Here is a 20,597-nt window from a genome sequence, read left to right as displayed (position 1 = left end):
CTGCAAGTCCAGGTCTCCACCCCCCATCCCACAAAGCTAAAGTCTCTGTCCTACTTACCTGCCTCTCAGATCTCCCCCAGAACCCTCCAGCCCTGCAGGGGTCCTTCAGAGACCACAATAAGAGGTAGCTCTCCTATGACCACCAACACCAGCCGCTCAGGTGACTAGATCAATGACAACCACATGCTCAGAGGCTTTAGGAGGACCCACATCATGACAACAGCCATAGATAACCACAAAAGCACTAGGAGATTTTTTAAAACCCCACAGCCAGAGGGCCTGAGTTAACTAATCTAGACAGGACTCTGGCATAGGTAGGTTTTTTTTCGTTTGTTTTTTTGAGACAGAGTCTCACTATGTTGCCCTTGGTAGAGTGCTATGGTGTCACAGCTCACAGCAACCTCAAACTCTTGGGCTTAAGCAATTCTCTTGCCTCAGCCTCCCAAGTAGCTGGGACTACAGGTGCCCGCCACAACACCCGGCTATTTTTTTTGTTGCTGTTGTCATTGTTGTTTAGCAGGCCTGGGCCAGGTTTGAACCTGTCAGCCCTGGTGTTATGTGGCCGGTGCCTAACCACTGAGCCACGGACGCCGAGCCTGGGACAGGTAATTTTGAAAAGTTCCCTGACTGATTCTAATGTACTGCCAAAGCCACTGACCTTCTCTAGATTGGAGTATCAGTTTTCAAATGTGGAAACACCCCCAGAGCTTTAAAGATATTGATTTTTTTTTTTTTTTTTTGAGACAGAGTCTCACTATGCTGCCCTTGGTAGAGTGCCATGGTGCCTTAGCTCACAGCAACCTCAAACTCTTGGGCTTAAGTGATCCTCTTGCCTCAGCCTCCCAAGTAGCTGGGACTACAGGCGCCCACCACAACATTGGCTAGTTTTTAGCGACAGGGGTCTCACTCTGGTTCAGGCTGGTCTCAAACCTGTGAGCTCAAGCAATCCATCTGCCTCTGCTTCTCAAATGCTGAGATTACAGGCATGAGCCACCACACCCAGCCTGAGATATTGATGTTGATGCTTCACCCCAGAGATTCAGATTCAATTGGTCCAGGGTATAGCCTGGGCATGGGGATTGTTAAAAGCTCCCCTAGAGGATTTGAACTTGAAGCCAAGGTTGAGACCACCTGGCTTCTGCAAACTCACTTGGCTTCATTTGAGACTCCAGGGATAGCTACAACCTGGGGGTCAGATTAGCTCGGAATCTACAATCTACAATCCTAGGGCAGAAGGAGGTGACAGAAATGGTACCAAGAGAATACAGAAGGGAATGAGGAGAAGCCAAACACAGCTGATCGCTCCATTTACAGCTCTGCTGTTATCAGCCCTGGCAGGGCTGCCCCAGCTCAGCACTTGGGGGCTGTAGGCCTTGGGTTCCTAGCCCTTAGCACAGACCCAACAAAAGCTTATGTCAGGTTGACTATGACTATGACATAGTCCCTAGAGTATGACTCAAGGGACAGCTCCTAAGAGAATGGGCTTCTGTTATGGAACAAATTAATTAGCCTCTCCACCACACAAAATAAACATCTTATTTGGTATAAAAAGGCTCAGAACATGGGGCCCTAATCTGGGAGACAACAAGGTAGACAGGGAAATCCCCAGGCTCTGGGGTGAGTAGCAGTGGGTGGCAGGCCCTGCTCTTCCAGGTACTGGGTGCGTGCTCTGCACAGCTGACTTAACACTCAGAGACTCTACTCCTCTCTAAAATAAATTCTATCATTCATCATTCAGATGGTCAGTATTGGCACGTGTTGTTCATTCCTGTCTACAACAACTCCTTTTCCCAAGCTCCCCTCTCCCAGACACTTCCCATGTACCATGAAAATGGCAGCTCTATGAGGCCAGGGATTTCAGTTCGTTTAGTGCTGTATCTTCAGCGTCTAGAACAATGCCTGGCACATATTAGGTGCTGCATGAATATTGGTTGGGTGACTGAGATCTGCTAACAACCTTGTGAAATGGGCTATGCAGGTAACAATACCCTGGTTCCACAAAAATCATAAAAGGAGGCCCAGAGCATGTGGCTTTCCCTGAGTCACATCAGCGGTGACACTAGGAGCCAGTGTCCTGGGCCTCTGGACACTTAGGTCTGTGTGAGCCTCAGCAGGTGAGTAGGAATGAGGCATGCAGGCCAAGACCCAGGCTGCCCTCCCTGCACTCCACCCAGCTCCATTTCTAGCCTTCTCTGAGCCAGAGCTGCAAGGTCTTCCTCCTAATGAGCCGCCTCCAGGCAAGGAAAGGGAAATTTCCCAGCTGCCTACAAGTCCCAAAGGCACCAGGCCCCAAGAGGTTTGCCCTACACTGCCTGAGTCAGTCCAACACTTAGAGAGGCTTTAAGAAGGAAGAGTAGTGTCAGGGCCTCTCCTGGGGCAGGCAGTGAACCTGGCATGGTGGATGCAGGGGTCAAAATCCCAGTGCCCCTGCCTGCACCGTGCACCATGGGCTGCAGCAACTCTCCCTCCTGAGTCTCAGCTTCTGAGTGTGCAAACCCAGCACTAACGCTGGCCCTCCTGGATGTTCAGTGTCTGGTGGGACGCAAAGGAGAGGCAAGCTGGTTATTCAGAGTGCCAGAGGGTAAAGCTGTGGTGAATCCTCTCCCCTCTCTAGGTGAGGACTCTGTACGTTGAACACCCTCTTAAAATCTACTCATTCAACATTAAGTGTGAGTGAGCGGCAGCAGCCCAAGCCAGACAAACCTGGTTTCAAGGGGACAGAATGTCTAAGAAGTTGAGCAAATTCTGGAAAGACAGTGGAAGTGTTTCTTGTCATCACCCCCACTTTACCCCACTGGAGGACTGGACTGGCTCTGACCCTGAGGATACTTCCTCCAACGCTAGCTCTCTTCATCTGGGTCACCCAGGTTTGGCCTTGTATGGACAGGGGACATAGCAAAGGTAGGGGGACCCCAGACCAGAAGGATAGCTCAAGGACAGCTTTTGTTGGAGGGAAATGTACCTTCTCCTTGCTCTGGCAAGTTATATAATCTCTGCTTCTCCATGTCCCCATCTATAAAATGGGCACAGCACTAGTACCCACTTCTTAAGGTTATTGCGAAGTTTAAGTTCACAAAGTGAGATAATGCATTTAAACTAATTAGAACACAGCTTGGCCCATGTCCTGAATACTCAGTAATTTTAATAAGGTTGACTTGTTTCTATACCCATCATTCCTACAAAACTGCCCTTCCTCAGAAGATCTCTGGTTCTCGTCCCCTGGACCTCTTCTCACAACAGGAGCTGATGCTTCTGTCGGACGTCTCCTCCCCTTGGTCCTCTCCTGTCTCTTTACCTTCTAATCTTCTTTCTTGTCTCTGACCCGTGGCACCCACCACCCCTTGCCTGGCCCTCTCCTGGGGATTCCCAGACCTATGTTCTTTTGCTTTAGCTGTGCCTGGCCCACACGGCCCACTCTCAATATGGCTAAAGCCATCTTCATCTCTTCTTCCCTCTCCCAACAACAGCACCCCAAACAACAAACAAACACAGTCCTCCAAACATATAGACTGTGAAAGAAAACTACAGAATACAAATCTGTAAGATCTGGCTCCTGGTCACATTACCATCTCTGTTGATGGTACCACCCTCTCATGCCCCCAAGTTCTAAACAATCATCTCTCTGTCTCTTTCACTCCCACATCTACACAGATATCAAGCCTTTGAGTCTTCCTTCTTACTGTTCCCCTCTCTTCTCCTCTCTGAATCATTTGGGTTTAAAGCCAGAACCTTTAAGGCTTTCAGGACTAAAACCAACACCAAGAGGCTTTCTCACCTCTAACCCCAAAGCAGACCTGCCCCAACACCTGGACAAGGCACTCCCCAAGTGCACCCAGCCACGGCCCTGCCATGTCATGTCTTGGCTTGTTGGCAATAGGGCAAAGGAGTTAGGAACCCAGAATCTAGGGCTTACCTGGGTCTACCATCAGCTGGCAGTAAGACACTAGGCAAGTTATTTACTCTCTCTGGGCCTCAGTTTCCTCAGATGGCATTAGTACCTCCTTCCAAGGAGCTGATGGTTGGGAGGATTAAATTAGGTCTGGTACATAAAGCACTTAGAGCACGGCCTGGCCCATGGCTAAGTGCCACAGGAGCCTTTGCTGTTATGACCCATCTGTCTCCACACTGGGCACAACCGAGGAGGGAAGGCCTATTAGCTTAATATGCCCCCAAAGTGTCCCCACAGTGCCCAGTGCTTGGCCAGCTTGGAAGACAGGGCTGCTGGATCACACTGACTATGTTCTGTGAGGCTCCCAGAGGTGCCTGGAAAGAAGAGGGACAGTGGCCTCATTTTCCTGCGCAGGGCCCACCCCCTCCTGCCCTGGAGGCCTCCTGATGCTGGCAGCTCCCGAGTGGCTGTTGGGTGCGTGGGTTATACTAGAGCTGGGGGTGGTGGAGACAGGCCTGCTCTCTCACCAAGCCAGCAGGACACGCCTGGCCCCTCAATTAATACTGCTGTCAGTCACGTCACAGTTGATCTGTTCCGGGCCCTGGAGGAGGCCTGGGCTGCCAGCATTCTGGAGGGAGAAAATGCTGGGCTCTGTCTCAGAGAGGAGCCTGCCCACCTGCACCCTTCCCACCGACTACCCACCTCCTCTGGTAGGCCACAGGCCTCTGAACCCTGCTGTCCCCTTCCACCATCCAAGATAAAGCTAGGTTCTGAGGCCTGAGGAGCCCCTCCAGAGATGCAGCATTGTGAGGGATCAGCTGGGCCCCTGGAACCTCAGGTCAGTGGTTCCAGGAATCCCTAATTCCTTCCACCTTGTGAGACTTTAACTGCCATGCTCTCGCATCCCCCACCTTCTGTTTCCTCTCACTTCCTCTCTAAATCTCTCCATCCCAACCATTCCTCCCATGCACCTGACCTGCCAGCCTTCCCCAAACCTCCTTTAGACCCTTCTGCTCAACCAGCCTGTTCTTCCTTCCCTTCACCCACTCCAGAAGCCCCAAGACCAGCTGGATGTGTAAAGGGGGCTGGTTTGGCTGGACAAAACCAACTTTTGTCCCCAGACTTGTTCTGCACAAACATTTAGCTGTCTGAGATACATATGCACATCTGAGCTCTCTAGGGTCAGACTGCAAGCTCCCCGAAGATGAAATTGCACCATATTGCCTTGAATGCTGCACAGTTAGAGGCATGGTGCTGAGCACAAGGTAGTGACCAATGATGACTGCCTGTGGAACAGATTATAGCTTCTCTGTCCCAGGCAAGAGGCAGAGAAAGGGCCACCTGTGTCTTAGACAGGTAGTCTGAGGATTTCCTTGGAGGGAATAGGAGTGACTGGAGGTCATCCACACACTCATCTCCCCTGTCACTGTGAGCGGGCTCCTGGGGCAGAGTGGGGTGTCTGTTCTGGGGCCCCAGTGTTCCTGTTGGAGCAGCCAGCACAGGCCCAGCTTCCTCAGCAAGGCTGCCCGACAGCCCTGCCTGTGAGCACCGCCCCCCCCCCGCCCCCCCAGCTCACTCACCAGAGCTGCCGCAATTGCCAGGGAACCGGGAGGGGTTCTCGTGACTTAACACAGATGCACCCCCACTCTCTCTCAGCACTCGCACAATGTGTAATTATGTGTTTCTTTGTGTCATTATTGGATTAATATCTGCCTGCCCTACTGGCACGTAAACTCTACAAGGTTGGGTGAAGGGTGAAGACCGGTGGTGTTTATTCCCTGCTGACTTGTTGGCATAGAGCACAGTGGCTGGCAGGGCTCAGGGAACATTTGTAAACAAGGGGCAGCCTTTGGGATTTATGTGTACTACAGCCTCCTCATGAAGGTTGTATCATGTGAGCATCTAAGCAGCCCTATGAGGCAGGCAGGTGTTTCAATTCCCATTTTACAGATAAGGAAACCAAGAGTCAGCCAAGTGAAAGCTTGCCCAGGATGAAAGCACCTTTTAGTCAAAAAGTCAGAACGAGAAACCGGGTGTCTGGTGTCACACTCAACAATTTATACTCTAACGATCTGATGATGACAGCTAACAGAGTAGGCTACATGAAACAAAAACACCGCAAGCTCTTTGCACCCACCCTTCCACCCTCACTTATGGCAACTAGGCTGGCAGGAAGTATCCTAGTGTGCTGACACCCCAGAGGCCACTGACTAGGAGTTGGGGCTGGTGGGGACTGGCTGCTTCTGCTGCCTGAACCCACCCCACCCGCTGCCCTTACAGGCTGCCATCTGCCCCTCCACATGGAACAATTACAAGACAAGCTGCTAAGCTCCAGGTCCCAGCACACCCATCTAGGCCTCCTGGAATCCCAGGCTTACCTGCCCCTCAGTCTTGGGAGTTTCTCACCAATGGGGATGCCGGGGAGGAGTGAGGTGGACAGGGTGGGGAGGGGAGGGCCTTGACACTGCCCGGTGCAGTAGGGTAGGAAGGGGAGTTCACCAAGACCCACTCTGTGCAGGGCACTTGCTGCCCAGCTCCAGGAGGCCTCGTTCATATTGATGGCACTGATGGTGTTGATATAAACAGGGCCTCCCTCACACCTGCTTGGGAAAGCCACAGATGCAGAGGAAAAAAAAAGAACGTTTTCTCATCTCACCTATCATAATCCCCATTGCAGAGGGCTCTCACGGGGATGGAGAAAGTCTGCCAGACTGGGTTTAGGGTGTTCTTTACGACCTCGGTCTTGTGGCAAATGGTGAACCTGGTTGAAAAGAAGAGAGAGAAAGGCTCTGAGTCCCGAACCCAAGGAAGGCAGAATTCAGGTCAACAGAGGAGCCAGCTGGTTAACATCTCTAGCTGCCAGGCAGTAGAAACTGTGGCTTCAAAAGGTGACAAGCTAGTGGCACCTATTGCTCAAGCGGCCAAGGTGCCAGCCATATACACCAGAGCTGGCAGGTTCGAATCTGGCCCCAGCCTGCCAAACAATGACAACTGCAACCAAAAAATAGCCAGGCGTTGTGGTGGGTGCCTATAGTCCCAGCTACTTGGGAGGCTGAGGCCAGAGAATCACTTAAGCCCAGGAGCTGTGACACCACAGCACTCTACCCAGGGCAATAGCTTGAGGCTCTGTCTCAAAAAAAACCCAAAACAAACAAACAAAAAAAAAATGGCGACAAGCTGTCTATCACTAGCAGCAGCCAGGCTGGAACTACACAGCCATTTGTGAGAGATGCTGTAGAAGGGACTCTTACATCAGGCAGACACCTACACAGCAGGGACAAATCCCGGAGGGTCAAGGAGACCTGGATGCTAGCCCCTGCTCTGGGGCCAACTCACTGTGTGACTTTGGCAAGCCTCTACTTCCTCACCTGTAAACCCAGAGGGTCAGCTTCTACCAAAGATTCTTCATCTGAGATCCATGGAAGGATGTGTGGATGCACTTTAGGGGTCTGTGAACCCCTGAAACTGTCGGTCAAACTGGGTGTGTGAGTTGTAGGTATCTCCACTCCCTAAGCCTAGAATATTCTCTCCTTCATTTCTAAGACTTCACTGTTTACCCCCTCACTACCATCAGATCAAATGTCATCTCCATGAAACCTCTCCCGACTAGCATGTCTCAAATTTATAGCCCGCTGGTCCCCTGACTCTCACAGCTCCTAGTCTCCTTCCATACTTCTCCTTTACCTTTTCATTTGGCATCATTTGACATTCTGACATAGCCGATTTTTTTCCTTATCTACTCAGCTTATAATCAGTCACTAAACTGTAAGTTCCATAACGGCAAGGATTTTTGTCTTTTTCGATCACTGGCATATCCTTAGCGCCTGGAACAAAGATATTCAACAATTTTGTTTAAATGAACCAATGAATAAATGTATTCCTCAGGAAAGAGTTCCCATAGCTTCCACTGGCGTTTCAATCCAATGAAATTAAAACTCCTGACTTAGATGATCTCAAAGACCCTTTTAGCTTTTCCAGTCTGAATCCACAGAATTGGCTTGTCCCAGCTGGGTCCCCACGCATTGTTCCTGCCCACTACCCATGTCCTGCCTTGCTGGCCACATTCTGGAAGCCAGCCCTGCCACATGGATGGGCAGCCCAGAGCAGGGCTGAGCCGGGGGCTGGGGCTTCTGTCTGAGACTTCCCAGCATCCACCCCAGTTACAGCCTGGCTTGGAAAGGTCACCGAAGTAAGTGCCTGGGCTCCGCCCATGCCCACACAGCCGGTGCCATTTCTTCTCTGGCAATTTTCAAGTCAAAATGTCATTCCTGTCACCATGGCTCAGCGTTTCTCTTCTCTGCTCCTTCCCGCCCACCCACTGGAGTGTGGAGATGCATGTGGGAGACCTCCCCCGACAGCCCAGGCTGGTGGCAAGGACAGGAACGTGGAGGGAGCAGGAGGGCCACAGCTGCCCATGGCTGGGGCAGGAAAAGAAAGCTGTGGGTGGATGGCTGGAGGGATGACAAGGAGCAGGACTGGGTGGTAAAGGGAGGAAGGATCCTATCATACCAGAGCTGGGCCCCCCCACCTCTTGATCGGCTGACTTCTCCCTCTCTCCCCTCCCCTTTGACAGCCAAACTTCTTCACCATGTCTTCAGAGTTAATAGGTGTTACTTGAGTGCCACCTTTCCTTGAGCCTCCTTGTGTAGCTGTTGTGACAGTTCACTCTCCTGGTCTCTCACTGACTTTCTTCCTGCCTTCCTCCTAAACTGTCCACTGTTCTCTCCTCCAGCCCTCAGTGACAACCCTGTATCCCTGGGCAGGTGCCTGAACACTGGCCCACCTCTTGGCAGGGAGGTCTGGATCAGTTTCTCCAATGCTCCTCCATAGGAACCCCCTGGGGGACCAGTGCACCTCCTGGACAGCTCCAGCCCACACTTCAAGTGAAACTTGCCCCCAGTAGGCTCCATTGCCTCCTGTCTGATCAGCTCTTCTGCCCCACCCACTGCTCTGGGTTCCTTTGGCTCCACTGCCAAGCCTTCCACCCCAATCTTATCCTGCCTGGTGGGGTCCTCATGCTTTCCTTCTGCCCCTGTTCCCCCTCCCCAGTTCCTCCCCCTGCATTTCCACAGCACAGCTCTGGGTGCTCAAGGCACCTCCCACCTGTTCACCCTGTCAGTCACAAGGCTCTCCCTCTCCCCACCCTCTTCCCATCCATCCTACACATCACTCTGCCAGAATAATCTTTGGCAAGCACCCCTTGCAACGCACCCCTCTTCTGCTCCAAAATCCCCCTCCTCCTCCTGGCCATCGGGACAAGGCTGGGCAACCCTGGCTCTGGCTCTCTGGAGGGAGCCTGTGTGGACGCTCAGAACAGCACTCAGGCCTTTTTCCTCCCCCACATCAAGTCAAGTCAAAGTCAACAAGAATTATTTAAAGAAATCCTGCTGGGAGTCCTTTGGTGAGACAAAGAATCCTTTTGTCATGCAAATGATCCTACCTAATTTCCCTTGTTTTGTACCTTCAGGTTTAAAAATCAGTTTTCCTTTGAATTGAAACACACCCCCTCCCTGCCGCTCCCCTGCCCCCTCAACATACACACACATACACACACACACACAGAATTTCAGAATCAAGGAAAATCTGGTGAAGCCTTTTCTGCCCTCTGGGCACACTCGCTTTGCACACTCATTTCTCCAGCCTGTCATTCTTCCCTGCTCCCTCAATCCCGCCCCACGGACCCATTTTCTTTTTCTCCATCAAAACTGCTTCCAAGCTCCCCTTCTCCAGCAGCGTTTCTCTAATTAACCTCCCTGGCCCCATCACTTCCGCGCTTTTGCAGAATCTCAGCCTGTAAGTGGGCACAGCCTCCCAGAACTGCGGTGCTTATAAAGAGGCCATGGAGACCACCTAATATCCAACTGGCTCATTTTACGGATGAGAAAGCAGGCCCAGAGAGGAGTGCAACTAGCTCAGGGTCACACAGCAGGTGGCTGGGGAGGAGCTAGCTCACCAGACCTTCAACCCCGAATCTCTGTATATATTGCTGACCTACATTTGCCCATGTGTTGTGGATGTTTCCATCATATTGTGGGTGGCTTCTGGATTAGGGAGACGAGAGGAACACATAGGGGCTTCAAAGTCTAGAGTTGTGAATGAAGCCTATGGCTGAGCGTGGGGCCAGGCGGAGTATGCCGTAGTGGGTGTGGTGACATGGGTGTTCAGAGAGCTGTAGGTAGAGGAGACTGGGATGGGAAATAGAGGCTCAGTTGTGAAGAAAGAAGGGGCTATCTCAGGAGTCCCATGGAAGAGAGAGACATACCCAGCACCCCCCCGACATACCCAGCACCCACCACTCAGCACCATTGCTGAGACCCTCACTGCCAGCTTAGAGGCTGCCTCCATTCCAACCAGCCCCATCTAGGTGGCCAGGGCACTTCCCTGAAGCCCCACACTCCACCCCTAGCCCTTGCCCTCTCTATAGCAGGAGATGGGCTCAAGCCACTCTGCCTGGCAAGTCACCACAACCTTCCTTTCCCGACCCCAGATGGGGATGAGAAGGCACAGGGTGCACATGTCGCCAGAAAACTCACGTTCCATCCTCGTTGCTTCTGTAGAACACCAAGAAGGGGTCAGATTTCCCAAAGAAATCTTTCTTGTCCAGCTTGTTGGCACAGAACTGCATGGTGGCGACGTCCTGGTGGAAGGGAGGGAAAATGGGGTGTGAGGCAGAAGTCTGGGAACACAGCCCCAGGTCCCTGGCAGACATGGAGGTTGTCCAGGCACCAACTCTGGTCAGAAAGGGCAGAGTCTCACATTTGCCCAGCACCGACCAAGTGCCAGGCCTTGGTCTAATTCTTTGGAGGGTCCCATTTATCCTCCAACAGCAGGTAGATTCTTGAGCTGTCCCAGTTTGAATCCTAGCTCTGCCACTTTCTAATTGTGTAACCACATACAAGGTAGGTAACCTCTGAGATCCTCAGTTTCCCCTCTGTACTAGGGAGCTGCATATAGTACTCATCTCCTCAGGTTGTCGTGAGGACCGAGATGGAGGATAGGAAGAGCTCAGCGGAGAGAAGGCATGTAGCAACTTACAAGCATGAAACTTTCTGATGACCATTAGCACACCTGACAGTTTTCTGAGGTAGAGATGGCAGGAACCATGGCCCATTTTATAGCTAAGTAGCCAAAGGCTTAGAGCAGTGAGGAAGCTCCCCAACTTTGCTAAGCAGTGCCCAGTGTCTGACTCCCCAGCTGTCCCCACACACGCCCCCAAGAGTTCAAAGAAGGCACCCAGGCCCTGTGAAGATTGTTGGACCTCTCCCCTCACATGGTCCCTGCCCCTCAGCTTGCTGGGGCCATCAGGGCACTGGGTAGTGATGCCCAGGCCCTCCTCTCCCTCTACCCCAATGTGGCCTGTGCAACCTAGAAACTCTGCACCCTAAAAAGTCAGCTTCAAACTGGCTGGGGCTCAGGGCTCTACCCTACAGACCACAGGGCCTGCCAAGCTCTTGAAGGGCAGGGCCTAGGGAGGGGTCACTCAGCTCCCTCACACTAACCCTTTCCTCTGGCAGGGGCCATATCTAGAGATTAGTGACCCACAGCCCAGTGAGGACCCAAATGGAGGCAGAAATGAATATATAACCTCTCATGAGGCTGAAGGATAAAGTCAAAAGGTTGAATGTGGGTTATGGTGGTATAACGGTTAGGAACATGGTCGCTAGAGCCAGGCTGCCTGCTTCAGCCCCATCCCTCATTAGCTGTGTGACCTAGAGCAAGTCACTTGCCCTCTCTATGCTCAGCGTCCTTATTTGTAAAACAAGTATAATGTAATGCCTACCTGACAGGCTTGTGAGGATAAAATAAAAAATATATATTTATATGTAGAAGTTTCATGCGTCTATATATATCTAGAAGTAGAGGCCGAGGCAGTAGCTTATACCTGTAATCCCAGCACTCTGGAGGCCAAGGCAGGAGGACTACTTGGAGTCAGCTGTTTGAGATTAGCCTGAGTAAGAATGAGCCCCCATCTCTCCTAACAATAGAAAAACTAGTTGGGCATCATGGTGCGTGCCTGTGGTCCCAGCTACTTGGGAAGTTGAGGCAGGAGGATCTCTTGAGTCCAGGAGTTTGAGGTTGATGTGAGCTATGATGACACCACTGCACTCTAGCCTGGGGAGACTCTGTCTCAGGGGGAAAAAAAGGAGTCCAGTGCTGAGAACAGTATACAGCACACTGAGCACTGTGCATGTGTGAACTATTATTATTATTTGAACACTTTTCCCCTACACATAGTATGGCCGCTGTCCCTGCCCTACTCCTACCTCCATCAGCTCACATGTCACCTGAGCTCTCTGAGCCTCAGTTTCCTCATCTGTGAAGTGGTGTGCTGAATGAGATGACCACCACAGTCCTTTTAAAGCCAGATAGTTTTGGATTCAGTGTTGAAGCCACAGGGAGAATCCTGGGGCAGAGCAGCAACTGGGGACACTGAAACAGCCAGTCTTTGTGGGGAACACTGACACCCCTGAAAATGCAGGGTCATTCTAGCCTGCTCAGGACAAAGCTGGGAGGTAATCACAATGACCTTTCACGTATCTGGAGATCAAAGATCTGACACTCTCACCTGAATGAACATAGGTGAGCCATACATGACATCCTCAACCTATACTGGTGAACTCTAAAATGATACATACACTTGAAAAACCAATAACCAACCATATTAATAATATGGTTTACCTAATATAAGATTCCACAAAAGCTCTTACTTTTGCCTCCTAGAAAATCCTTTGGAACCCCGTAAGATCAGGAAGGGAATACAAATATTAGAAAAACATAAATGCAAGACCTTGATAGACCATCATAACTTCCAAGGCTATTCAGTGCTCTGCCAAGAGGGCTACTGTCTCAGCACAGTGCCTGACAAAGGTGCCAAGGGACCTGGATGGCATCTCTGCTCTGTACCTACCAGATGAGCAGCTTAGGGTAAGCAACTTAACCTCTCTGAGCCTTGGTAAAATGGCATAATGCCCCCTTGTGAGCTTGTTGGGAAGACTAAAGGAGACGAGATACGTTAAGTTCCAGCCCACAGTGCCCAACCCAGAGCAGGAGCTGACACTCACAGTGCCACCTGCTCCTGAGTCATGTAAGACTCCCAATAATCAACTGTTTTTGCCTATGAAAATGGCAATATAATATGGTTCTACCTAATATGTGAGTGCTAGGCACGATTTTTATATCTATTAATTAATGTAATCTTTTCAACAATGCTATGAGGTAGGTACTATTCCCACTGTAAAGATGAGAAACTGAGGCACAGAGAGGTTAACACCCTTGCTCGAAGCCCCATAGCTGGTAAGAAAAGCTGGGACTCAAACAAGACAGTTTGGCTCCAAAGATTAATAACTGAGATACAAAATGACCTCAAATCATCAAGATAAGTTTAATTATGCTGTTCGAGAAGTCAGAGAAGTGTGAAATCCATTTCAGAAAGGCCACTGTGCAAACTAGTGAAAATTAAAAAAAAAAAAAAAAAGACTGGTTCTGAAATTCAGCTAACTGGAAAAATCCACCAGTGTGCAACACCTCATTCCCCACTGATGGCAGATAAGTGAGGTTGTGGCTAAGGGCTGGGGATTTATTTTGTGGCTCAGCCTGATGCACGCTGCCTAACATAATCTAGGCCCAGGAACATTTGCCAAAAGCCCGCTGTAATCATCTGTATTGTTGTACCATTATAGAATCCATGGGGTGCAAGATAGAACTTCAGGTGAATTTCTAGGTTGTAACCAAGGCAAGCTTCCTCCCTAATGGGTACCTATGCCATAGGGAAGTCCCTGAGACAAGGACTGCCTCTCTGGGGCCTGCTCTTTGGAAGGTGGCTCTGAGTTATGCCAACTGTCATGGAAATGAGGTTTCCACAGCTATTCCTCAAATGTAAGTTAGGATCAACCCCTTCATATATGCATGAACCCAAGAAGAGGCTAGGGAAAGTTCAGTAAGATGGATGGCACCCAAAGGATAACAGCAGCAAATTCTTTTTTCTTTTTTGGAGGGGGGCAGGGACTTTGTTGCCCAGGATAGAGTGCCATAGTGTCAGCCTAGCTCACAACAACCTCAAACTCCTGGGTTCAAGGGATCCTCCTTCCTCATCCTCCTAAGTAGCTGGGACTACAGGCACCAGCCACAATACCTGGCTAATTTTTCTATTTTTAGTAGAAATGGGGTCTTGCTCTTGTTCGGGATGGTCTTGGACTCCTGAGCTAAAGGGATTCTCCTAGCTCAGAGTGCTAGAGTTATAGTTGTGAGCCATTGAGCCCAGCTGCAAATTCTGGCCAAGGGTCAAAGGTTCGGCTATTTGATGGACTCAGCCTGAGACTGGGGCTCTCTGAGCATATGACATGCTGTTCCCAAACCAGAAGCATGTCTGGAACCAACTGCTGAGAAGATAAAGCAGTTCCTGCAATATATAATTTCCTGCAATTTCTGCCTTTCACCCTATCTTTTAAAAAAACATATTAAGTTCTTCTAAAACAGCAGGATTGTCTCAATTTGCATCTCTCCACGTGGTAATGGGGCTGCTTGGGAGACTACAGCAAATAGCAGTGCTCACCAGGGTGTCTGGCCTGTTCTAGCACCTTCCCCAAGAGGGGGCTGTGGAGGTCAGAGGTCAGGCCCAGCGGTCAGCAGATAGGCTGAATGCTGGGACAGGGTGGCAACACCCAGGAAGGGAAAACAGAAGGCTGCCTAGCTCTTGCTGACAGCTCTGAAGAGTCAGAACAAGAATGAGGTGAGTGCAAAATTTAAGGGGCACCCAAAATCTCAGTAATTATAGAATATTTTTAACATATTAAAAAAATTAAAATCAGTACAAAAATCTATAATAAACAAATTATAAAAATTTTTAATAAAGACATTTTACAACTGAAGCACAGATAAGTAACTTGCCCAGGGTCATACAGCTGGTAAACAATGGCATTTGGTTTGAATCCAGAGTCTAAGTTTTTAACCGCTGTTAAGAACTCATACATTGTGTCCTAGGAAACACTTTTAAATAGATAGTGGGATCATGGTGACATTTGTCTTCTCCTTAAAAATTGATGATTCTTCCCCCCCCCTTTTTTTTTATTTGATGACTTTTCCAAATTTCCTGGAATTAGTACATCATCTTTTAGACAGAATCTTACTCTGCTACCCAGGCTAGAACGCTGTGGTGTCATCATAGCTCACTGTAACCTTAAACTCTTGGGCTCAAGTGATCCTCCTGCCTTAGCCTCTTGAGTAGCTGGGGCTACAGGTTCCTACCACCACAACAGATAATGTTTTCTATTTCTGGTAGAGACAGGGTATCACTCTTGCTCAGACTGGTCTTGCTCAGGCTGGTCTCAAACACCAGGGCTCAAGCAATCCACTGGCCTCCCCCTCCTTGGCCTACCAGAGTGCTAGGATGACAGGCAGGTGTGGGCTACCAAGCCTGGCCAGCACATTGTCTTTTTAAGCCAGATATAAAGGAAGATATCAATTCAAAAGGAAAGCTCAGTGGCTCACACCTGTAACCCTAGCACTCTGGGAGGCCAAGGTGGGAGAATCCATTGAGCTCAGTTCAAGACCAGCCTGAGTAACATCAAGACCCCTGTCTCTACTAAAAATAGAAAAATTAGCCAGGCATTGTGGCAGTGCCTGTAGTCCTAGCTACTCCTGAGGCTGAGACAGGAGGATTGCTTGCACCCAGGAGTTTGAGGTTGCTGTGAACTAGGCTGATGCCATGGCACTCTAGCCTGGGCAACAAATGAGACTCTGTCTCCAAAAAAAAAAAAAAAAAAGGAAAGGAATCATCAGTCACAACTGAAATTTAATAAACAAACTGGGGTTGGGGGTGATTCTGTGAGTAGGGACTTTTGGGAAAAGGAGGCCAGAGCCCAGGCTCACTGGATAAGAGTACAGAAACAGGACACCTGGGGACTCAGCAAAGACCCCACAGACAAGAGTTTATTCAAACACAGATGGTGGGCACAGAAGTTGGTCTAGGAGACCAGGCCTGTCTTTATGTGCTAACTATAATAACCACGTTGAGGTCAAGCTGGCTTTTCTTTGTTTTCTTAATGACCGACTTCCCAAACAATCCAATCTGTTGTGCATCTGTTGATTTGGTCATTCAGAAACTGAAAACCCCAGATTGACCATTTTTCCTCCCATTCATTGAGACTGTGTGTCTGGGATACTAACCAAAATCCATCAGCTAAAGTTCAAAAAAAAACAACAAAAAAATACTTAACAAAACAGAGCAATTTGGGTATGAGGATGTTCACTACAGTATTGTTTATATTATTTCCTATAAAAGAATGGGCTCCAGTAAATTATGGCCAATCTATACAATAGAATAATAATATGCAGTTACTAAATACTTATTTTCTAAAAATATCTAATGACATGGGAAAATGCAGGCTATAAAACTAGATACCACATTATGCCAATTATAAGAAAAAATTATATACATGTACACTCAAAAAAAAAAAAGCCTTAGAGAAAACATATCAAAATGTCAACAATGATTATGTCTGGGTGATTTTTCTATTCTATTTATATTTTTATGGATTTTTTTGTGTTTTCCCTGATGTTTGTCTTTAGAATAAAAGTTTTGTCTTTATCAAGATTCAAGGCCATGAAGCCCCCTTGTGACAAGGTCCTATGCAATCTGGCCCCTCTTCCCACTATTCCCACCTGTATCCCTCATCATCCATCACTCTCCACTACCCCAGGGCCTTTGCACAGGCTCTTCTCACTGCCTGGACCAATCTTCCCCAGGTAGCTGCATGGGCACATTCACTCATCTGTATGTATATGTGTACAGATACACAGATATGTGTATATATGGGCAGTAAAACCCATATTATATGTATATTATATAATATCCATAAATTTTCCTTCAGGATAGTAAAGAGTGTTATAAAATCTTTGTTATGGAAAGAGGCAATGGGTCTGATGGGGTTGAGGATTTGCTGTGTACTGGGATTGCTAGCTGGCATTTCCATCTCTCACACTAAATCAGACACTGAGGACAGCAACTGAGTCAAAGTGTATTTGCTGAACAGAAACAAATGAACACTTGAGCAGGCTGGTGAACCCCAAGGGACAAGAAGCCCCCCAGAGAGAGTTTCAGTGAGAAGCTTCCACTCTCCGGAAGCATGCCCCTTCCACCACCACCCTCAGACGGGGCTGCCCTGATGTATGGAGAGACATGACTGGGACGTATCACCCTGAGCCAGGAAGTCTTGACCCCGAAGGCAGGTAGGTCTGGAAGCGTGGTAGGTCTGGGGAAGCCAAGGCTCCCTCCTCTGCATCAGCAACCACCCCCCGCTCCTCTGCAGAAACCCGTCTTCACTGCCCCAAGCCAGCCTGCCTGCTGAAGGCTACTGAACACAATGTCCCTGACTATTCCATGTCCCATGAGGGCACATGGCTCCATGGGTGAGAAAAAGACTCCTGTGGGATTACGGATTTCAAGACCTGAGCTACCATGCCAGCAATCTTAGGCAGGGCCACTTAACTTCTCTGCATCTATAAAACAGGGTTACTCACAGCCACCCAGCCCCCAGCTCTGTGGGGAGAATCAAATAAGACTGTAAATAAGAGTCTTGGTAAACTAGGACTATGCAAATGCTGGTCAATATTACACACAATAACAACAGTTTTACTGCTGGGCAGAATTAAACCTTTGGTGATTCAGGAGGCCCTTTGGGAGTCTAACCCCATCACTGTCAACATCAAGTACCATTCAATAGTATTTGGGTCAAATTCTGATTGTGGGAACTCTCTTGACATTTAAATTCCAGACAAGCAAGGCTTTTCTATAACCTATTAAAGTATGCTGGCGACACTCTGGAGTCCACTCAAATCCTTTGCTGGTCCGCACCCACCCACGCCATCCCCACGGATAAAGGGAAGGTTTGTCTACTTCGGCAGAATGTATTCATTTGAGCAGGAAGCCCTGCTCTGGTGAAAAAACCATCTCTCAGACTCCACCCTCTTCCTTTGATCCTCCCACTGAATGCTGAGCTGGAAAGACTGAAGCAAAGCTGTTCAGATGTAATTATTTTAGTTCAGCCAGATGCTGGGAATTAGTCTCTTTTCCTTGCAAGTATTCTAGGGAAAGGCAGAACTCAGCCAAAGATGCCCAGAAGAAAAGAAGCTGACAGTTTCAGGAGGGAGGGACCCCCCTCCCCACCCCCATCCTCTCCATCCCCTGACACACAACTCAATGATGCTAGAACAGCTTAAATCAAGGAAACCGCTGCCATCCCTGGATGAGAGAGAGGGGAGGGATGGGGAAGGCGGAGGAGGAGGAGGGAGGGCCTAATAGGTATTAGAGGAAGACTATTTACCAACCCCTGGAACTTGCTAGGCCAACAGCAGCAGCCAGCATTATCTAGAGCTTTAGAATTTTCCAAAGCATTTTCACTTATATTACTTTATTTAATTATAAACTAGGGAAGAAGTTACCAGCTGGGCTAGAAGGTAGGGGAAAACTGAAGTTAGGTTTCAAGGAATTCAGATTCACCCTTTCCTAGGCCCCTGTTAAACACTCACCCTTTATAATCTCCCCTAGTCCTCATGCAACCCTATCATCTCCAATATGCAGGGGGAAAACTGAGGCTCCCAGAGTCTGAGCAGAAACTTTATTCCTCACGTCAACTGAGTTCTCTCCCTTGTGTGACCTCTGGTGGACACAGGCATGGGAGTGTTCACCATTACCTGCTACTACGCTTCCCCTTCATTCAGTCACATATTTGAGACAGATCCTTGGTGAACGCCTATTATGCACCAAGCCCTCTACAGCTGCACACCCTGGGTGGGGTTTACTCCTTCAGATCCACTGAGGCAAACAGGTAGGGAGGGCAAGCAGAATGTGTAGCTCCATACGAATTTCTTTAGTCATCTCTAATTGCCCTGTACTCTCAGTCCTGTTTGCGTGTGTGTCACTCCAACTCGAAGGCCTTGAAAGCAGAGCTTGTGACACCACAGCCTAGCGGTTAAAGACCTTAGGTCTAGAACAAAACTGCCTAGGTTCAAATCTCTTCTATTCAGTGGCTCTGTGGCCTTGGACAGGTCACTCAACCTCTCTGTGCTTCAGCTTAATCACCTGTAAAGGTGAGCAAATTGATGAGGACCATAATACATCAGATACTGTAACACATCATATTGCTTACTACATTAACTATTATAATACATCAGATAAATAAGTCAACACACCCAAACCACTTGTCACAGTGTGTGGCCCAGAATAATTGCTAATTAATGTTAGCTAACACCATTAAACTTCTATACTAGCAGTTCTCAAAGTCTGGACCAGGAACCCATAAGGTCAGAACTATTTCCATAATGAAATGAAGAGTTTTCTGGAGGTTACCTGATAGTGACATCACAACAGATTAACTGCAGAAGCAGGTATGAGAATCCAGCCGTCTTCTAATTAAGCCAGACATTAAAAGAGATTTACAAAAATGTAAAACAAGGCCACTCTTTTCACTAAATGATTTTTGTGAGATACGGTTATTTTTCAAAAAAAAGGAGTTATTTATGTTAACCCATAATGAATTCAATTCTTGCTATTTTAAAATGAATTAATACATACATTAAAAAAATTTTTTTTCTGTTTAAATTTCTAACATGGTAAGTATTGACAGACAACTGATATGATAGTAGCATTGACTTCCCAGGAAGGTTAGAAAATTTCATTTCTCCTCCTCATCCTTGTAGGAAGCTGTGCTGCCAGGTTATCCCAGGCTTTGTTCACGTACACCAGCCCTACGTTCCTCTGTCCCAGCCTCCTCCTTTCCTCCCCAGGTCTCACCACCTTCCTACCTGTGGTTCCTAATTAACTGAAAAGGAACTCAGCCTGATGGTTTAGGGGATGAGCCTGGATTTTAGAATCAAGTTGATCTGGATTAGAATGATGATTCTGCTGCTGATTATCCTTTGAACTCAATTTCCTCATCCATAACACAGGAATAATATTTTAGCACCTGCCTCCTAGGATTATTATAAGAAGTAGTGATAACTTATATACAATGCCTATTACTTGACTAGCAATAACTATCACCATTATATTTTATTATTATTATCAGCCTTCAGGTCCCCTGAGCCCCTTCTTGGTGTGCTCAGCTACCCCGTCAGCTGTCCTCATCTCCTCCTTCTCCACAGTCCTACACAAGAAGCAAAGCCAAGGTCTGCCAGAGACTGCAGACTCTGGCTTCCACACGCACACTCCCTCCCTCAACCCCATGCAGGGTGTCACCCTATTCCAGAGATAAAAGTGAAAAATGACAGCTAAATGTCAAGCACTCAGGCTCCCTTAAAGACTGAAAAGGGCCCTCTGCTGCCAGTGACAGTGCCAAGGCAGTCTTGGCGCAAGGACATGTGAGTGGTGGTTGTGATGGGAAGGAAAGGCCAGCCTGGCCTGGGAGGCAGAGGACCCGGGTCTGGCTCTGCCACTGTGGGTGAGTTCCTTCCCTTCTCTGGGCCTCAGTCTGCTCATCTATTAAAAAGTAGGACATCTCTAGCTGGGCGTTGTGGCGGGCGCCTGTAGTCCCAGCTACTCGGGAGGCTGAGGCAAGAGAATCGCTTAAGCCCGGGAGTTGGAGGTTGCTGTGAGCTGTGTGATGCCACGGCACTCTACCGAGGGCCATAAAATGAGACTCTGTCTCTACAGAAAAAAAAAAAAAGTAGGACATCTCCAGCTCCAATGTTGTAGAATTCTCTGAGAGGTCAG

At 48.7% G+C, this 20,597-nt stretch overlaps 1 protein-coding gene across 6 annotated transcripts in view; it reads right to left on the bottom strand.

Annotated features, from left to right (window-relative positions):
* Nucleotides 1-20,597, bottom strand: part of CPNE5 (copine 5) — a 94,546-nt gene that overhangs the window by 26,262 nt on the left and 47,687 nt on the right. For 5 of the 6 annotated variants that reach the window (XM_053602851.1, XM_053602852.1, XM_053602853.1 and 2 more), the window contains 2 exons: nucleotides 10,423-10,526; nucleotides 6,546-6,650 (listed from right to left, as the gene is read on the bottom strand). In XM_053602851.1, coding sequence (XP_053458826.1) covers nucleotides 6,546-6,650; nucleotides 10,423-10,526 — 209 coding nt within the window. Of the gene's footprint in view, nucleotides 1-6,545; nucleotides 6,651-10,422; nucleotides 10,527-20,597 lie in introns of those variants that run through there. The other variant, XM_053602856.1, reaches the window with a different exon arrangement.

Source organism: Nycticebus coucang, chromosome 9, assembly GCF_027406575.1.
Source record: "Nycticebus coucang isolate mNycCou1 chromosome 9, mNycCou1.pri, whole genome shotgun sequence".
In the NCBI taxonomy this organism is placed as follows: Eukaryota; Metazoa; Chordata; class Mammalia; order Primates; family Lorisidae; genus Nycticebus; species Nycticebus coucang.
The sequence above is the reverse complement of the archived record's forward strand: the minus strand, read 5'-3'. Positions and strand labels throughout refer to the sequence as shown.